Here is a 19,422-nt window from a genome sequence, read left to right on the forward strand (position 1 = left end):
GTAAGAAAGATGAAGCGATTGTTTGTTAGAGTAACAGTATAAAAAGTGTTGTCATAAGTTTGAGTACAAACACGGTATGGTGACTTACGTGAGCTCCGTACACATATTTATCCAGCATTTTCCCTCCTAACGTTTGGCCTCCAATGTCCCACACTTGCAGGGTCACGTTCAAATTGCCTACAGGGGGTAAAAGAGAAACGTACCATGACATAAAATACATACAGTGGTGTCTTGAGATACGAGTTTTATTATGTGCCGTGAACACGCTCATGATGCACTCACCAGTTCCAGTTTTTCTCACCAAAAAATTAAGTGTATTTTAATGAGGAAAGACAGCACTCCATAATATTGTACGTTATAAAAACCTACAAGAATGACAATGAGACTCTAAAAAGTTACCCACATTTTAAACGAATTATCAATTCCGAGGGATTCTGAGCGGTTTGTATTGCTGGCTGGGCCTTGGGTTTGGATGAGTGTTAAAAGTTCATTATTGTTAATAGAAATGACAGAAAAAAATAAACCGGGGGTTGTCATTTATCCAAACAGGTCTCGCGGCGACATCCCAGAATTCTTTATCCCGTGGCTTTAAAAGAGCTGTATGCATTGTAGCATGTGTGTCATATTCTGCTGCTGCCAAGTCAGGAAGGTGAGGAGAATTATGGGCTGTTAGGGAAAATGGCAATAATTGAACAGAAAATAGGAGGAAAAGAGGACTCTTGTCCTCATGTCAGTGGAAAGGGAAAGACAGGCTCAATGAGAGAGCGAGAGAGAAAGACAGGCACAAAAAACCCAAACCCAAATAAATATTTTCTTCCTCTGGAAAATGAAAGGGGTGGTCAGAAGAAGGCGGATGAGAGGACCAGACAGCGAAGAGTTTATAGTGGTGTTACGCGGCCAATGTGACACGGCTGGGCGACTTGCCCCCTTATTTTGAAGGCGAGGAGAGGAAATGTTGAGGTTCACAGTCACTACATCTAGACTATACAGTGTCAATGTAAAGCTACATTGAGAAGGGCGATGAATAACTGCTCTTTGGCGGTGGGGCGCGCCATCCCCGCCCATCCAGCGCCCTCGGACACTCACTTTATTTGTGTTCCAAAAGGTTCACACTGACTCAACGCCACTGGCATTTTTCTGCTTATGCCTTGGGAGGAAACATTGCAGACTGACAGATAACCCTCAAATAAGGTTGCGCAAAAATGCACACGGATGAAGAAATCTACACAACGACAATATACGGGGCTGCATAAACACGATAACGATTGTGACTCAGCAATGGAACCTAGGATGCAAATGCGCAGTGAATGTGGATGAAAAAACATTTCTTATTTAGAATTGTGGCGCACAAGTTAAACCTTCGGACGACAAAACATTTTCACGCAATGATCGCTCACTAATTCATGGTTCAGTTATAGAGGCTTAGTGGCTACAGTATTAGTATTTTTTTTTTTTTAATTGGTTTACCTCATCCAGAGTACCACATCGCATTGTAGCCAAAGGTGTCAATGTGCCTTTTGGTGCAGGAAATCCTTGTTGTGAAAACCAAAGTTCCCATGAGTAGCCTTCTTCATCATCTTCTAAAAAGATGACGACGAACCTTTCCCAGAAGTACAATGATTTACAGTGTGGGTATTTGTTGTTCATTTCTTGAGAAAAAAAAAAAAGTCAATCTTTGTTCTAACTGTAAAAACAAACGACATTCTTGACTCACTTTAATAGCACCTTTAGGGCAATATTCGCTTGGTTCTAAATTAAAAGGCACATATGAATCATGGCTGTATCTATTCGTATGTCCCATTTAAAAGAGGCTTTTAAAATTCCAACCTTATTGCCCCACCCTTCACATCTGGTGTTCAACGTATTGTTCTAAAGTCCCCTCACAGGGGAGGCTGTTATGTGCCAGTCGGCCTCGACTCACCTCTCCTTGCCTTGGAAAATGTACATTAAATTTGACAAGCTGGGCCTTCATGGTGAGAGGGCTTAAAGGCTAACCCCTCGACCCACCCGCCGCACACACGCACACAAACACTGCGGCAAAAGATGGTTACGGCTCCGTGGAGACCCGGACGACCGCTCCAACTAAAGGCCGGGTGATGGTCCTAACAAAGTTCGGGACCACCCAGATCGTCGAGTCATACTCCTCTTCCTCAGCTCATCAACACCCAATTCCCCAGAAAATGGGCCCTTTAACAACTCAAGTGTTGAGCCAGTGTTGTTGCCGCTCCAGTGATACAGATAAATGTGCACGGTGTTGACATGAAGGTGCGCAGTTTAGCCCTCAAAGGTTCAGTAAGAAGCGTACAACGGGGGTTGCCATGGGATTAAGTCGAAGTTCATATTAAGTCCAGCTGAGCCGGGACGGTGCTTACGGTCGGCTCTTTTCGTTCGGGCTCTACCGCAACATTTTTGGGGGTTCAGTTCTCCCGCGTCTCATAAGCCGAAACAGACACACAATCAAAACACAATCCTTCGTCCAACTCGCAAATCAGCATAACCTCTACTTTGCACACACAACTTTACTTAATGTTGTTTTATTAGTAATGAAAGAATACAGAAACTTTGCAGACTAGTGCCGTTCGGGCCTTGGCAGAGAGTAAAAACTGACATTTTAGAAGCTGACAAAAAAATATATCTCTATTTCACATGGTGGCAAGTCATGTCTAAATGTCTAAATATAGAACAGGTCAAATAAATGTTTTATTTTACAAAACTAATGAGCCCATAGAGCGCAGTTGTATTCCACAAGCCGGGCATAAACAAATAAGAACACGAATGTTTTATATGGCACAGGACAAAGATCGGTTGAACCTGGGGATCCACGATAGGAACATAAAACTGTTCATGTATTTACTCTGCGCTGTGCCCACAGGATTATGAGCCCAGGCTGGCCCGGCCGGGACGTGAGCCGTCCACCGGCCTTGTGGACTGTTTGCTCTGGAGGGAAGAGCCTTCACAGCGAATAAGTCTGAGAAGTGGCAGACGCGCTACAATGAGGCGCCACCAGAAAAGACACATTCAGCTGGGATCGGTTGATGGGAAGAATTAACCCGAACCTCTGGCGAGAAACGCTGGGACACGAAAATACGGAGAGGTCCAAAAAATGATTGGAAATATAAATATAAAATACAGTGGGACCTCTAAGGTCAAACACAATCTGTTCCAAGATGCTGGCCTTCCTCTTGATTTGCTAAAGGAGACACTGTACAATTCATCCACAAATTAAAACGCCTTTAAGGTGTCTTAATACCACGGTGACACGATTTAGTCAAAATACCCCGAGGGTTAAGAATAAAAACGCTTCAGTCTATTGTCTTGTGAAAATGAACCAGGGCTCAAGGTACAGTTGGATGACCGGAGCTCACAATGTTCTGCTTTTTTTGAAGAATTTTGAAGAAGAGGAATGAAACCATAAAAGCATCAAATGCATTTTCGCTCGTCATCATGCAGACAACATTACAAAGTTACATTTTGTCAAAGAAAACGATGGTTATTTACATTAAATTGTCACGCAAATGTCAAAGGAGATTAACTACTTTAACTATAAAATCAATCCTCCTCAATTACCTGAAATTTGATAAAACAAAAAGAACTTGACTTAACCTCTAGTTTCTATTCTTTCCTTTTTATGTTTTTTTTTCATAATGACATAGCAACAAATTGTGTGTTTTTAACATGTTGGCCTATTAAGATGATACGTACTATAGTCGGTACTGAACGTGCGCAAAACGCGTGTGCCAGCTCGGTCCCTGAGTGAGGGAGCGAACACTCCCAGATGATTGTTGTTAGGTGTCTCACCTGGAAGGCTTATTCTCTTCAGAAAGAAATCCAGGCCGATGGTTTGTTTGTATTGCTTCCCAAAGGCCTCCTGAGCAAACCTGGTGGCGAGTGAAGTCTGGAACACAGCGGCAAAAAGGGGAGACGCCACAGTCAGCAGGGAGCAACAACATGTCACTGGAAGACGTTAGGTTTTTTTCTTTTTGGCTCGGAGAAACGCAGAACATTAAAACTCATTTATTCTCCTGATACATATGAAAAGTGATTTTTCGGTTTTAAATACTGGAAATGGCACTGCCATTATGTGTCAGTTGCAATGGAAAGCCATGAATCTCCCAAAGTAACGTAATGTTCCCATCATTTATTTGATTCATTTTTACTTTACCTTTATTTGACCAGAAAAATCCCATCGAGATCGGCAGATGTCTTTTTTTCAGGGGAGTCCTGGCCAAGGCCCAAGAGGTAATACCACAACCACAAGAAAGTACAAATTCACAATAAAAAACAAACGGTAAGAACTGTAAACAATTAAAAACAAAAAATACGATAACTAAATTGGAAGCAGGGTCGTATATGGCAATAGTCTGAGAGGCCGTTAAACAACTAAATTAGAAGCAACATTTGTTTTCCTCCACTTTCTGCTGTCTGTCTCATTTGTGAACAGCTCACATTAACGGAGACCCTCAAGTAACATCATCTTATTAACAACTATTTTGGTTTGATGTAGACTGGATATCTACTCAGGGCAGGGGTGGATCTATTCCAGTGGGATACAGGGCTGTGGGCCAACCCCAAATCATGAAAACCCCTAAACTACCCTCTCACCTTTAACAGATGTTGAAAATAACTGCCAAAAAAAACAATATGACTATAATACATAATCACTTTAGTGGATTTGATAAAGTCAATGTAAAAGTGGCCCTTGCATCCTTGGATGTTTTTGCATGTGGCCCTCAAATGGAAAAAAAAAAGATCGACATTCCTGACTTGAACAATGCAATTAAATAAAACAAAAAAGTACCAAAATATTTCCAAAGAATTCATATGGTATGTTTACTATATAAAACAATGTATCAATTAGTAGAAGGATTTCCATTTGTATATTTGCATCAAAATCATTGCGTATATATGCATCAACCAATTATAGTATCCACCCCAGAATCAATGAACTCTGGATTATTCCATTTGGAAATGTTAACGTAAGTCATGGGGGGGGCATTGTACTTTTATTCAGCTCTGCATTCGAATTTAACAAGCTATTCCATGAACTATTTAATGAGTTATTCCATTAAATATTTAAAATGTTGGCTAAAACTACCTATTTTATGTAATCCTCCACACAACCAATTTTGGGTTCTGAGGACTCCTGACCCTAAAATTGAGAAACCAAGTTTGCATTCCCTGATGATTTCCCTTATATACCACTAGTCTGATGTAATTCATCATATCAAGTCATTTTCCGCAGCGTATCTGCCATGCGTCTATGAGACCGTGCAACAAAGTATGACGTTGACTTTATTTTTAAATCCTTTTCACAGACTTGTTAAAAAACCCAACAACTGAGGGAACGCTGTGCGGATGGAACTGTCAAGTGAGAATGACAAAAACAGGTGTGGGTACCCATATATATGTGCGCGTGCGTGTGTCATGTCTCCGGACTGCAAACCAAATAATTGCCACAAATTAGGAAATCTCCATCACTGTCACCGTTGCGGGAGGGAGAAAATAGCCCATCTGTGGCTTTGATGCAGCCAACATGAATTCATTTTGATGGATGTGTGGCGGGAAGGAAACAGGAAGCATTGGATGTCTATTAGCTTGCCTCAATGTCAATGCAACATCTGAGCACTCGTGCCACAACAAATACATTTTCAAGGAATTGAACTGCAACATCAGGGTTGTTTCTAATGCTCGGGCGAGCTTATTTAGCTACATGACCATCAAAATATTAGAAGCGGCCGACCGCAGTGCAGTTGTACAACTACAATCATATCGATCGTTCAATACCTCTGTGACGATACCAATCAAACTTGAGAATTACTGTTGAATTTCTGAATGTGATTACACAAGCTTTTTTTTTTTTTTTTTTACATGTTTTTGGAATGTAGGAAGAACCCAAAGAAAAAGAACTCCACGCGGGAACTCCGAAGCATGGATTTGAACCCCCACCCTCAGCACTGTGAGGTGGATGTGTTCCACTGTGCTGCCAACTTAATTCCTCTGGACATTCAGTGACCTCTAGATTGTTTCAGTCTCAGCTTGTCGCGGCCTCAAGAGTGACTGAATAATGACAGCAACAAGGAGACTACGGCTCATTTAGGTAGCCCAAACAATCAGCCGCAACACCGGAATAACGAGCTTGGACAGCAAAAATTAATCCCTCATGCTCGTGCTGGCCCGCTCGGACATTTGTCTTGGCGTCCCAGTAGCTTGGCTTTCCTCCTTTAAACGGAGGGCCTTTGTAGTTTTTTTTTCCTAGCATACAATTGGAAGAGTGAATTTGAACGCTGGCGTAATCCTGACACTCCAGCACAGGGTCACCAGTGATCCCAATGCCGGGAAATAGGGGGGAGGTTCCACTGAAACAAGAAACTTGGAGAGCAGAGAAAAACAACACAGTCGCGACGACCATGCAATGCAACTCCTCAATTGTAACTAATCTCAGATTTCTGTAGTCTGTAAATAACACATTAGCAACTATTTGCAAACTTCTGATTTTACTTTGGAAAACAACAATCAAGTTTTATGTTAATTTTCTGACATGTCAAAGACCTAACTCCTAACTGAATCTGAATTTACGTCTGGGTATTTTTTTGCACCGCCTATTTGAAACAATGTCCCCGTTTTCAAATAAAGACATCCAATTCACTGCCAAAATAACTGCCAAATTAGTATTTTAAAATAAGTGATAGTTACAACCCTACACATGTGCAGAGCCAATCATTTCGATCCGGCTTGAATTTAGGGCTATGCGTTATGATTATTCATACATGCAGTATTTTAGGAACATTTTCCCAAATATTTTGTTCTATATTTGATGAGCTTTGAGACATGTGCGACGTCGGAGGTTCCACTATAAATGTTTGAACTCCTCATGTTTAACATTGCATTCAAAGCTGGTTTCTTTCTAAAGGGAACAGCAAATATTGAAGAAACCCCTGAGCACTCAGGTGGAAAAATAGACGTGTGTGTAAGTTAAGACCGGCATATTAAGACTCTGACTCCACAGGAGAGTCCTGAAAATTTCAAAAACATCCCGTTCAGATGGACAAGCCTTCCCACATCTCGCTATTTTTCTGAATGGACGAAACGACCGCAGGCCAAAATACCACCGGAGAATGGCATCCAAAATAAACCGATCCGATTGCAATTTGCCGGGCAAATTGACATTAATAAGAGGAGGGAGGTGTGGGGTGGCATTCAAGATGTCAGTCAGCAGTCTTGAATCCAAAAGGGGGGCGCAAGGTATGGTGTTTTCTGAGCCCAACACACAAGCAGGTAAGTCAGTGATGAGCGGACACCTGGCAGTGCAAGAGGGGAGCGGGGGGGGGGAGTTCATGTAGCCTATCTGCTGGGAACTGACTCCTGTCTGATCGTAACACCACACCCTTCCAGCGCCCTCCCCCCCCCCAAAAAATGTAGGCGTTTTGGAATGAGAACATTCATTATCTTCCAAAACTCTGGCTATTCGGGTTAATGTACTTTTTTGTTAAAATCTCAAAATTCAAACATTTGCATTGAAACATTTGGTAAACGAACAGTCTGTGTCATCTCCGGGTGGGTGATATAGCTTCAAGAAAATGATTTCACTGTATTTGAAGGAAACGATCACGTTTCATTCCTGTTGTCAACTCATGCGTCGGTTAGCGTCTGTCGCCATGGTGACCCACGGAGGCGCTGCAGTCGAGAGCAGAGCCCCGACGAGCCCGACAGACATCGGAATCATGGGATTACGTAGAATAATTAACACGCCCGTGACGTGTGGGCAAAATTGACCCGATTATTGTGAAGTGTAGTGAAGTGTGCGTGATGTGACGTTCACCTTTCCACAAGCGCCGTCGCCGATTACCACAATTTTTAGCTGTCGGTCCTGGCTGTCCTCCTCCGAGTCCGACATGACGCAGCCGTGTGCTCGGCCAGTGTCTGCCAGAAAGATCGAGACCCCCCTCAAAGCGAAGAAATAGCTCAATACAAGGATTAAAATATAAACTCGCCGACTAATATCACTGACGGATTAGCACGGTGTAGAAGAAACAAGCGGACGCCATTTTGACTGTACCAACTCCGTCGCCACGCTGGGCTCAGTCGCTCAAACACTCACACAGGTAAAAAAACAAAAATAGTCCGTACAAAAAGGAAAAATGAGCACACACTAAAGCTCTCGGACAGACGGTTGCGTCGGTGGCTATCGTCACAACCACGTGGGAGTGCTTGAGAAGCGTAATCACAACAACGAGCCTTCAGAATGGTTGCGTCCAGTGTGACGCGCTACTACGTTACTATGGTAACAAAACTCGACTTGAATCGAAGAAAATAGAAAAATATGCAAATTTTGGCGTTGTCTCGCGTTTCATATTTTATCATAAATGCCGGATAAATATTGCGGCATATTCTTGGACGTGTATGAGCTTTTCTAGTGTTTTATGGAAACCCCTTCTAAACCCTCGTTTATCGCGATGATACGTTTAAACCCACCTGCAAGAGGTCAAATTTCGCGATTTAGAGAGACTATAAAAACATGTTATGTTTTCCCCATGACAAGATTTTTGATAAAAACATACTTTAAATGTATTAAATACACTTTCAAACTTATTAAAGCCCATTTTCTAGACTATTCTTAGCCTCTGTTGTCACTCACTCGCTATCAAGAAATAGGAGATTTTTGTATAAAATCACTTTGAGGAGATAAAAAGACACTTGCTTCACTGTTGTTAAAATGAGATGGCAAGTATGCATGCTTCAAGTTATAAGTCATTCGCAGTTGGAGTTTATTATAAAAATGACACATGATACAAAAGAAACTCAATCTTTGTATTTTTAAACACCAGAGTGTTCAACCAAACCATATCATTTCATGACATTCCGATGGTTAATGCTGAAATATAATGTGAAACGTCATTGGCAGGCTAAAGGAACTTAGCATAGATGTTGTGGCAATTATAAGCCTTCAACAAACTTCGAGTTTAACACACCTGGAGCAGCAATACATACAAATGGAGCATGCGACAATACTCACAGGCACAAATTCTCTCAGCTTTGTGCCTCTTGTTGTTCAGTAGAGCTCTATGAGCTCCTTAATTTCATGGAGAGAGAAAAACCAGTTTTCCTTTTTATATTGATGACTGGGAAGCGGAGATACACAATTAATCGAACCCAAATCCAAATCATAATGAAGTAATGTTTACATATCATTGTTTCATGAAAAAATGAAAAGTATTAAACCCAAAGATTTGTTTACATTATTGTTGTCTGATTTATGGCGTACTGACTCATGTTTATGAGACACTTGTTTGGGAAAAATTTGTGAAATTGCCATGGAAAAAGTTTAAAAAGTGTTTGGTCTGTTAACAACTCAAATTGAAGTGGATAAATAAACTGCCTTTCATATTAATTTATGGTACATTTGCCTTTATTTGTTATTCCTTGTATTGTTTTAACTCATGTGAAAAAGATCTTGAAAAAAGAATTCCATATTAAATCATAGTCACAGTATTGGGGGGGAATTGCAATTAGACCACTGGGAAGGCAACAATATACTGCAATATTTTAGTGTTTTTCATTTGTGCTGGTTGAGGGTTAGGTCTCCCCCACTTCAACACTTTTCTCCTCCAATCAGGATGAATGATGGTGATTCTGCACCTGCCCTACTCAGGTGACAAAGTGAGTCTCTGCAAAATTTTTGGGGAGGGGATAGAAGATGTCAGATTCAGAATATTTGGAGTGTGGTGCCTTACATTCAAGCATAATGGATGCTATTCAAACCATTTAAACCCACGAGGAAACATGAATATATGCCCTGTGCTTAATATTTTGAGGCACAGGGCATATGTTCAAATAAGAACATGTATAGCTGTCATTTAGAGAAGCCAATGACTTTACCTGACAAACAGTCCTCTGTGTATGTATATTTGTTGTCTTTTTTTATGACACAAGATGGCATGTGCTTGATGGCAAGTTTCAGCAATACGACAAAAGTAGTACATTAGAAAATATAGTCAGAATGTGTTTCAAAATAGATTAATTTCAGACCATGTTTGTTTGGATGGTAAATGTCACTTGTTTTGATGTTGAAAATTAATCATTTAGTTTTTTAGATATTAGATGACATTTGATGAATTTAAAGCCTAAAATCCCACAGCAAACAAACTTTTTTCAAAGAAGAGGAAAAGGAGAAGATCAAGGAATTATAACTGGCCGTGCAGGAATAGAAAAAAGTTAATAACCAGGCTATAAAGGCCATTATTGTGAATAGTGGCCATTGAAGACAATTATACTCTTCAACTTGTAAACATTTGATGCTATAAATTAGCAGTGTGCGTTAGATTTTATTTAGTGATTAGCAATATTCCTATCTTCATAAAATAACACAATGGTGCATGAAGCACCACAACTATTTTTTAATGCCATATTCCCAACCATATTTCAAACCAAACTGTCAAAATAAAAAATAAAATCCTTAATATTCTTCTCCTGATTGTTTGGATTGTTTTGCAGTTTTGGTCCTCCATAAGAATTTTAAGTGGTGGTTGTCTTCTGTACCCAAATGAAGACTCATTTATCAATTAAATTTTTAACAGAAAATAAAAAGGCAGGCACATCATTGGGTTAATGCAAGATTAAGAAAAAACAAAGTTTTTGTTTTATGTAACACTATGAAACGGAACCAGCAGATCAAAGTTGGATCCATGCCATAAAAAGCCACATATTTCTTTCATTCTCTACTCATTTTATCATTTTGTGTTATTTTCTTGCCTATTGTTTTTGTAATACGATGCTTATTTTTCTTTGACATTTTTCTCCTAATTTCCTTGAATCTAGATTCTATTTCGACAGAGAGCAAATAAAAGCTCAAAACGAAATTGCATCAGATGAGAGTAAACTGATATGTTTTAATATTTTTGTACCATTCAAAACACAAGACAAAGCACACGTTACATTTTAAGGATGGATTTTTGCTTTGTAAATGCTTTCAAAAAAGTGCTGAAAATATCTTACCTTTACAAATACAGCAAGAAAATAAGAGAGGGGAGTGGGGGAGTAAACACACAGTCTGCAACTTAATGAAAAGTCAAAAAACAACACCTGTCAATCACTGCAGAGGTAGGATGTAAATATATAAACCAACAAATGTCCAATTAGGTCCTGTAATTGACTTCCGCTTCGGTTTCAGTTTGGGGGTGGAAAAATGGGCTGTCAAAATTCCTTATACACCCCCCCACCGCCCCAAAATAAAGTCTGCAAATAAATAAAGTCCGCTGTGTTTTCACGGATTCCCCGTACACGAGAGTGTCCACGCGGGGAGGCAGTACGCGTACGGGTAGTAGTAGGAGGGCTGCAGGGAGAGCAGTGGGGGCCGCAGCACCTCCCCGGGGCCGTATTGTCTCTGGTCGTCACGCACTAGCACCTTGACGGCTACCTTCTTGGCAGCCGGCGTGGACGCCATCAGGTCGGCGGCCATTTGACGGCGCTTGGTCTTGTAGCGGCGGTTCTGGAACCAGATCTTGACCTGAGTCTCTGTCAACTTGAGGGAGGCAGCCAAGTCGGCACGCTCGGGTCCGGAGAGGTACCGCTGGTGGTTGAAGCGGCGCTCCAGCTCGAAGACCTGCGCGTGGGAAAAGGCTGCCCGCGAGCGCTTCTTCCTCGCCTTGGGCTGCTCGGCGGTCTTCTCGTCGGCGACGCAGCCACAGTCTAAAATATGTCATATACACACTTTAGGAATGGTTTTGTTGGAATGCTTGTCACGTGCAAGAGCATACATTTTTGATAATACATTTTTTGTTGCTATATTAACGATCCGCTATCCTAACCCACCAACAAAGGGTTTAAAGAAAACCACACACGTCGTCAAACACTATTTTTCCCCCAATGCAAAAGGCAAAAAATTCAAGGACGGCAAACCCTCTAAAAACAGCAAACCAAAGTGAAGTGCAAAAACTCATTTTGTGCATTCTTTCACAAAATAACTCACTCAAAATTTCAATAGTGACGATTTTTTTTAAATAATATTGAGGTACTACATTTGTCCCGCATTATCATTCCAAATGTGCAAAGAAATATTAGGTCTACTCACAGTAGGGCAGTATAATAGACACAAATTTAAGCGCAACTAAGACATCTCTACTATCTAGTGGTGCTAGGTGATATTGCAACTTAAAACTTCAGTCGACCCCTGCATTATGTAGCTTGGCATCCACATATTTGCATATTCTCAGATGTTTTCCTTAATTCCCTTTAAATGTTTCCATATTTTAGATATTTCCCTGTTTTTTTCCATTGCCCCCCCACCGCCATTTTTCAAGAAAAATAGATTTTGAATGAGTGTTTTCAAACAATAAAAATTCCCCCATTTTTTCAATAAAATAGTATTTTTGGGAAGAGTTTGGGTTAATCAAGGAGTCACTCCATGAGTGTGAGGGAAGTTAGAAGTACAAATAAATTGTTACTTTAGACTTTTAGGGCATCTGTAAACTTGAGTGGTTGTTCCTGTGATGAGTTTTTTGTTTTTACAATTAATACAGTTAAAATCAGATGAGGTTATATTTTTTTTCAAACTTGTTTTCAAAGGCGGAAATATTAGGGACAGCAGTGATTTTCAAAGTGCTTCTTCTGATGTAGGGGTGTCAAACTCAATTTGGTATAGATAAGATTTCCATAGATTGGTTGTCATGGCTTCAGACTGTGGTTAAATGGAAATGCCTGGTCAACAAATGCTTGCATTTTTTAACGAGAGATGCAGGCAAACTATTCCATATTATATTTTTGCGCTGACTCCAAATGTGCCCTTGTCTTTCTCTAACACATGGTGGATTTTTTTTCATTCCTCATCTTCATCTTCCAAATCACTTGTCCTCGCAAGGGTCGGGGCGAGCTGGAGGCTATCTCAGCAGTCTTTTAGGCAGTAGGCGGGGGGACACCCTGAACTGGTTGCCAGTCAATCGCAGGGTACATTAAGACGAACAACGATTCACACTCACAATCACACCTACGGACAATTTAGAGTTGTCAACCAGCCTACCGTGCATGATTTTGGAATGTGGAGGGTAACCGGAGTACCCGGAGGAAACCCAAGCAGGCACGGGGAGAACATGCAAACGCCACACAGGAAGGCCAGATCAAACCCTGCACATCTGAACTGTGAGGCGACGTGCTAACTAATGCACAATTGTGACACCAAATTTTTTTTCACCCCTGATACATAATTGCTATAAATTACAACGAATGGTAAAATCCACATTGTGCAAGCTGTTTTGGTCAAACTTAAAAACAAAAAATTAGACATCTAAAAAAGCTGGCGTTCTAGAGAAATAGTAAACACTTTTGATATCAGTGTAAAAATACATTTAGGGCCACACAACGGTAATCTCTATTTTTTTTTTGCTCAAATAAATAAATAAATAAATAGTCACAACATCTTGAAAAACTATTCAGTCAGGTCACTCATATCTCAAGGCACCAGTGTCTTTAAGGATAACTATTGTTGGATTTGAGTTCAAAAGGGATGTAGTGAAAAACATGCTTGGAATATCTGTTGCAAGTGTTTAAAAAAAAAAAAAAAAAAAAAATTCTATACAAACTTTTAGCTGAAATGCAATGCAAACTAAAATGCATTTCGTAAGAAACAGGAAGTAGGAAGGACCTTATTTACTTGAGAGAGCCACAAAAAATGACATGGCTCGGACTTTGAGTTAGTCACCTGTTCTCTAGTGGTACCCAAAATAATCACCCCCTTTTTTTCATGCATTCAAAAACCAATACACTTTTAGAAACGAATGTGTCGCCGTCAACAATCATGCCACTTTTCCACTATATGACCACAAAGCTCAATGAGATTACTGATTTGTGCTTATTTTTACGTATATTTTTATTTTCTAACATTCAATTCAGTTTTAGCAAAGTTAAAGCAAGTGTTGTTAGTTAAGGAACAACAAACTTAAAGTCCAAATATTTACTGTTTCATGTCTTTCAGGGTCTGCGATTGGCTGGCAACCAGTTCAGGGTGTCCCCCGCCTGCTCCCCAAAGTCAGCTGGGATAGGCTCCGGCGCACGCGAGACCCTCGTGAGAAGCAGCGGTTCAGATAATGGATGGATAGATACTTTTTTTAAACCTCGAGACTAAAATTGGAACTAACAATATTATTACCAAAATACGGTAAATATACTAAACTGGTATCATAGGAAACAATAGGTTATGTAAAATGAATCAGAAAGACTTTTGACGATCAATAATATTTTCACTGTTACAATCAGTCACCCCCCCCACCCTAAAAAAACTTGACTTTGCAAAATACGGTATATGTACACTACCATTCACTGTCATTATTATTTAAATAAAATCATTTTCTTCAAAGAAGATAACAGAAAACAGATAAGCATTTTCATCATAAGCAAGTTCATCACTATTTCTCATGCGGACACACGCATTTGTAAAAGTCATCTATTTGGAAAAGTATATTATTTTTTATTTACCACGATTATTATTATTATGACTTAAATAGAACTGAAATTTTTGTTTTTGTAGTCTTAAATAAATTAGAAAACACGTTTGTACAGCCATTCATTCCTTTTTTTTTAATTCTTTATTTTTTACATTTAAATCAGATTAATGGTCAAATGTGGCATACACCATAAACGGTCTTTATTACTGATAGAGACATTATTCTATCAAAAGTTAGTTTTATTTACTTTAAATAAGATAATTGTTGAAACTGTTATGAAACACACTTTTATTCTATCACGTTTGCGTTACTTAAATCGAATAAAAATTAAATTCTAAATTTTATTAGCATCCGAGGAGTACGATTAAAAGTTAGGGTTGCACAGGCTGTATACCCTGTAAGTCATACGAAGCAGAGCAACCAAATCATCAGCAGAATTTGAAAGACAAAAGCAAATATGACGTGTGGGACGGGGGGGAGGGGGGGGTCTGCGTGACTCATGCGTAAAACCTTGAGTAAAGTGTAGTTAGCCATAATAAATATGCATAAAGTCGTTTAGAACGCAAATAGTGGCACTATAGAGGCATCCTTCCAAGGCCAGATTACTTAATACCCATTAACATTTTTTTAATGATGCGGGGCGTCGGGGACGTGAATTACTTTTTCAAGCGCATTTATATGGGGAATTTTGCCCATGTGCTTAATCTGCACTTTAACTTCTTATCAGGTATATATATATATATAAATCTACTAGATTAACGTAACTTTAAAGTGAAAAAGGCTTTGAGAATAAATATGCATAACGTCGATCACTCATTGTTCAGTATTAAGCTTGATATGTATGGTTAGAAGCCGTTTTAGGCTAGATACAAAATTCTTCTACTGTACGTAAATTAATCACGTCAGTATTTTTTAATATGAAACAAAAAAAAACAATTCTAACGAACACTTGAAAAAATCTTTAGTCTCGTCATGTTTTCTGCGTGGAAATTAATCACCACACTGTCACGTCATTATTTATTAATTAAAACCAAAAAAATCATTTATAACGAACACTTGAAACAATGTAGTCTCGTCATGTTTACTGCTTTATCCTGCACTAATATTAAAAATGCATATGTTAATGAATAGAATCTTTTAAGTGATGACGTTTGCTTGTATTTCGAGGCATTTGCGCTCTTACCCGCTGCGTTATTGAGCTCACTGTCACTCTTGGTGTTGTCCACGGCTGCGGATTCATGGTCTGTCTCCTCCTGCGGGCTCTCCTCGGGCACATCCGATGCGGTCCCGGCGTCTTTCTCTGGCTGCAGGCCGTGCACGACCCTGGGCGCTTTACCCTCGTTGTCCTCGCTCAACCCCGAGTCCGAGTCGTAGCCCTTCTCGGGCGGCTCGCCGGAAGCGGCGTGCACGTCCCCGAATATTTTCCAGCACGTAGTCTTAGAGAAACACACGTCCAAATCGGGCAAGTGTCTGCCGTCGTCCTTCTTGTTCAGGATGGCCTGGATAGAGAAGGGCATGAGCGAGTTGCCACGAACGGCCATGTTCAGATTGCGAAAGTTTCAACAAAGTGACGGGTTTAGGCGGGTCGGGAAGAGAAGATGGGTGTCAGATCATCCGTGGATGAACTTTGAGCTCCGCTTGAGTGCCGCGTTCTCGCTCGCATCCCCGCGGAAACAAGTCGCTGCTAAGTCCGCTGGCGCGATGCTGTCCCTCCGCATAGCTGTGCCATCAGCTCGGGCTCTCTATGAGCTGCGTTCCTTTTCAGACAACTTTTTTCTTTTTTTGCCCTGCCTTACCTGTGACTGACAGCGTCCCAGCGCCGCCTACCATTGGTCGAAAGCCGAGGGCAAACCACTTCCGGATTGGCGATTGTCAGCGACGTCACGCTGCCTTCAAGATACTCGGACAAATCAGAACAATCTACTCAGCTGTTGCATTTTATCGAACGTATTTTAAAACTTTAACCTTTACTTACTGACATAAATGGACCATATTTGAGTAAATGGTAGTTTAATCAATTGCACTGACCTAAGACTTTTCAACATTGTATTGGGACACAATATCCACACCACCTAAACAAATTTTCAGATCTGTCAACTGTGTAAAACCCAGATGTGTTTCTTTTGCCTATCCTAGGACATGCACAAATTACACTCTTTCATGTTTTAGTGATCCGCATCTAATCATAATTGTCGTCAACACGACGTTTTGTTTGTTGACCGGGACTCACCTGTGAGTGACGGTCTCCCAGTGCCGCCTCCCATTGGTCGAGTGGAATGCGGACCCCTCACCTCACCAACCACAAATTTATTTTAAGAAATACACGGTTTAAAATTAATCTGCTTTATATTACGAGGTTTCCTATAGTTTATATAGCCGTCTAAGTAATTAAATTAAAAATTAAAAAAAACTTTTTTGTTGACACTTGGCTGTGTTACTTTGTTTTCCACGTTTTGTCACCTCGTCCCGTACCTGAGTGGAATCTTGTCATAGTAAAATAAAGATGTAATGATAAATGATAGTGTATTAAAAACAACAACACATTACCAAAAAAAATACAACTAGAACGATTATTCAAAAATATATGAATGGATTGAATGGATTGTTTCATAAAAGGAGCAAATCGAACGTATTCCTCGTAGGTGAAAATGTTTTTTTTCTTTAAACAACAACAACAATAAATGACCAAATTTCATAAAAATAACAAGGCCTCTGTCATGTGTGTGTTAAATTTCTACTTTTTTAATAGGTCCACATGTCTGGCGTATTGCGTGAATCAAAAACATCTTCCGTTTTTAAGTAACAATAAAGGCATAAAGGGAAAACTTGGTGAGCAATTTCGAGTAATAATAAGTAATATAAAATATTAATACATAATTTTAAATTAAAGGAATATATCAAGATAAATTATTTCTTATTCTCGGTTTGTTACAAAAAGGAACGCTTTAAAATGTGTTTAAGAAAAACATGTAATTCTGTGCTAATTCAAAACATATCCATAGATATGAGCTAAAGTGCACTTATTACGTTACTTGAAATGCATAAAATGAAGAATATTGTTTTAAAAGACGTTTAAAACTATGCGAGAATTTTTTTTAACGTGTTGAAGAATTAACGCATAAATTGACAAAATAGAAAAGTAATTAAAAACAAGTTGAGATAGGACGGAAAAAAAGGAACATTTTATTTTTAATGGTAATATTTGCTTTGCTCGTTTGTCGTCCACTCTCATTGTAAATTAGCTTGAATAAAATAGAAATCCCGGATTTTGTTGCGTAATCATAAAGGCATCCGTTGTGAAATATAATGGAATTACGTATGAGTATTTTTTTTGGTCACCGTCCCAATTACTATATATATAGTGGTCGCTGGACTGTATCAGCTTTGCGGAACAACAACGAGGTCATATTACCATTTCATTAGTTTTCAATACAATAAGTTCAGATCTCAGTTGTCCTTCAGCTGCAGAGCTCAATTACGTTTGTCGCTGTAAAAAGCACAATGATCCAGTAACGATAACGTCTGGATATTTTCATGCAACAGCACACCTTGTTATTATTGTACTGTACTCGTGCTTTGTGTTTCTGTTCCTTCTGTAACTGCATGTATGGATAATCAAAATGGCAAATATTGCTCATTTAAAAAAAAAAACTTCAGATAAACACGGAATTAAAATTAAATGAAACATACAGAACGACATGAATTGTAAAGCTGAATACCGTACTTTGGAAATGAGCCATTGAAAAGAATCACATTTCAAGAGAACCAAAAATGACAACAAAAATCTTATTCATTATTGTTTAAATATCGATTATTAGATGTTATTAATTCAGTGCAATGTGATTTATTTCATAAAAATATTTAATCGTCTGCGTATATAACATTTTGCATGGCTGCGAAACGTTTAAATCGCCAGTGTCATTTAAACAATGCAAATTTATTTAAGATTTTGATATTTTGTTTCTAATAAAATGATGTATGCATGTAAGTCAGGTTATGCTAAAAATATAAATGAATAACTATATTTTTTTTCACCCAGAAAAAATAGATGTTTGACTTGCTGCAAGTGATTGAAATATTTAATTTAAAAAAATATCAATCACTTTTACATATATTATTACTCTATTTTAACTGTTGGATTTACTAACCTACCTTAATACGAATTATTAAAGGAGGCTGGAATGGGTTTGACTCAAACAAATAGTGCATTGGACATCAGTTCGATAAATTAATTTCTTTGTTGCGGAATTTAATTTCATAACTGAAAATCTGCAAAACAATTTGTTGGATTGTCTATTTATTTGTGACAAACGTCACCTTGAAATGTTCAATTCACCGTTTTTTTAACTGCGCAAAAGTCGCTTCTGCAGACATGAGGGCTCCCTCTGCTGGTAAGAATGAATCTTGGTTTCTAAAAGGGGGGGAGAGTTCTTGAAAAATGATCTTTGCACTTAATGGCTCTGCCGGGAAACGGTTTATAGTGGTGGCTTCTTTTTTTTCTCTCCTCTCTGGCTGCAGAGACATGATGCCTTAATATCCCATAATAATAAAATATAATGACAATGACAATCAACTCCAAGCCAACTGTACAGTGAGGAAATCATCTTAAACGGCACGGCACGTGAGCTTAACTCTATGCCAATCCCTTTTTTTTTCCTTCTCAACCTGCCCCATCACGTAACTTAAATATTGTTCTAAAAAGAAATGTGCCTGAGCAACGCGATGGCGACTAACGTCCCTGTTAACCGTTCATTTTTAACATCTCCCATAAGCACACATCTTTTAAGAGAATTACTGCCAAATTGTGTTCAGATGGAGCAAAGGGGGGCGGTGGGTGGAGTGGCAGGGGGGACACTGCCAAGAGTCATTTGCAATAAATGCCCTCTCCCCTTCTAAAAAGAAATTCTCACCAAATATCCCCATCATCCCCATCTGGATGGCACACTCAATCAAGCTCAAGGATGGAAAGTGGGAGAAAAGAGAAGGGAAG

At 39.4% G+C, this 19,422-nt stretch overlaps 2 protein-coding genes across 6 annotated transcripts in view; both read right to left on the minus strand.

The window, feature by feature from the left end:
- rab28 (RAB28, member RAS oncogene family) overlaps window positions 1-8,185 on the minus strand; it is a 34,104-nt gene extending 25,919 nt beyond the window's left edge. For 2 of the 5 annotated variants that reach the window (XM_088385885.1, XM_088385875.1), the window contains exons 1-3: window positions 7,820-8,176; window positions 3,799-3,895; window positions 89-177 (exon numbers count right to left, since the gene is read on the minus strand). In XM_088385885.1, coding sequence (XP_088242011.1) covers window positions 89-177; window positions 3,799-3,895; window positions 7,820-7,894 — 261 coding nt within the window. In that variant the 5' untranslated portion in view covers window positions 7,895-8,176. Of the gene's footprint in view, window positions 1-88; window positions 178-3,798; window positions 3,896-7,819 lie in introns of all 5 variants that reach the window. The other 3 variants (XM_088385851.1, XM_088385871.1, XM_088385860.1) reach the window with 3 other exon arrangements.
- Window positions 8,186-10,861: 2,676 nt separating this feature from the next.
- Window positions 10,862-16,221, minus strand: nkx3-2 (NK3 homeobox 2). The gene is made up of 2 exons (XM_088385835.1): window positions 15,616-16,221; window positions 10,862-11,685 (listed from the first exon to the last, which is right to left on the minus strand). Exons 1-2 carry the CDS (start codon window positions 15,971-15,973, stop codon window positions 11,261-11,263), a joined length of 783 nt encoding a protein of 260 aa, XP_088241961.1. The 5' UTR covers window positions 15,974-16,221; the 3' UTR covers window positions 10,862-11,260.
- Window positions 16,222-19,422: the final 3,201 nt, after the last annotated feature.

Source organism: Syngnathus floridae, chromosome 1 (genome assembly GCF_059516105.1).
Source record: "Syngnathus floridae isolate MCC-2025c chromosome 1, RoL_Sflo_1.0, whole genome shotgun sequence".
Classification (NCBI taxonomy): Eukaryota; Metazoa; Chordata; class Actinopteri; order Syngnathiformes; family Syngnathidae; genus Syngnathus; species Syngnathus floridae.

Bases quoted from the DNA above. Each gene is read 5' to 3' on its own strand.
- nkx3-2 (XM_088385835.1), bottom strand. From the start codon at position 15,973: ATGGCCGTTCGTGGCAACTCGCTCATGCCCTTCTCTATCCAGGCCATC. The intron at 11,686-15,615 runs GTAAGAGCGCAA...GACATATTTTAG, and splicing joins TGAGCTCAATAACGCAGCGG to ACTGTGGCTGCGTCGCCGAC.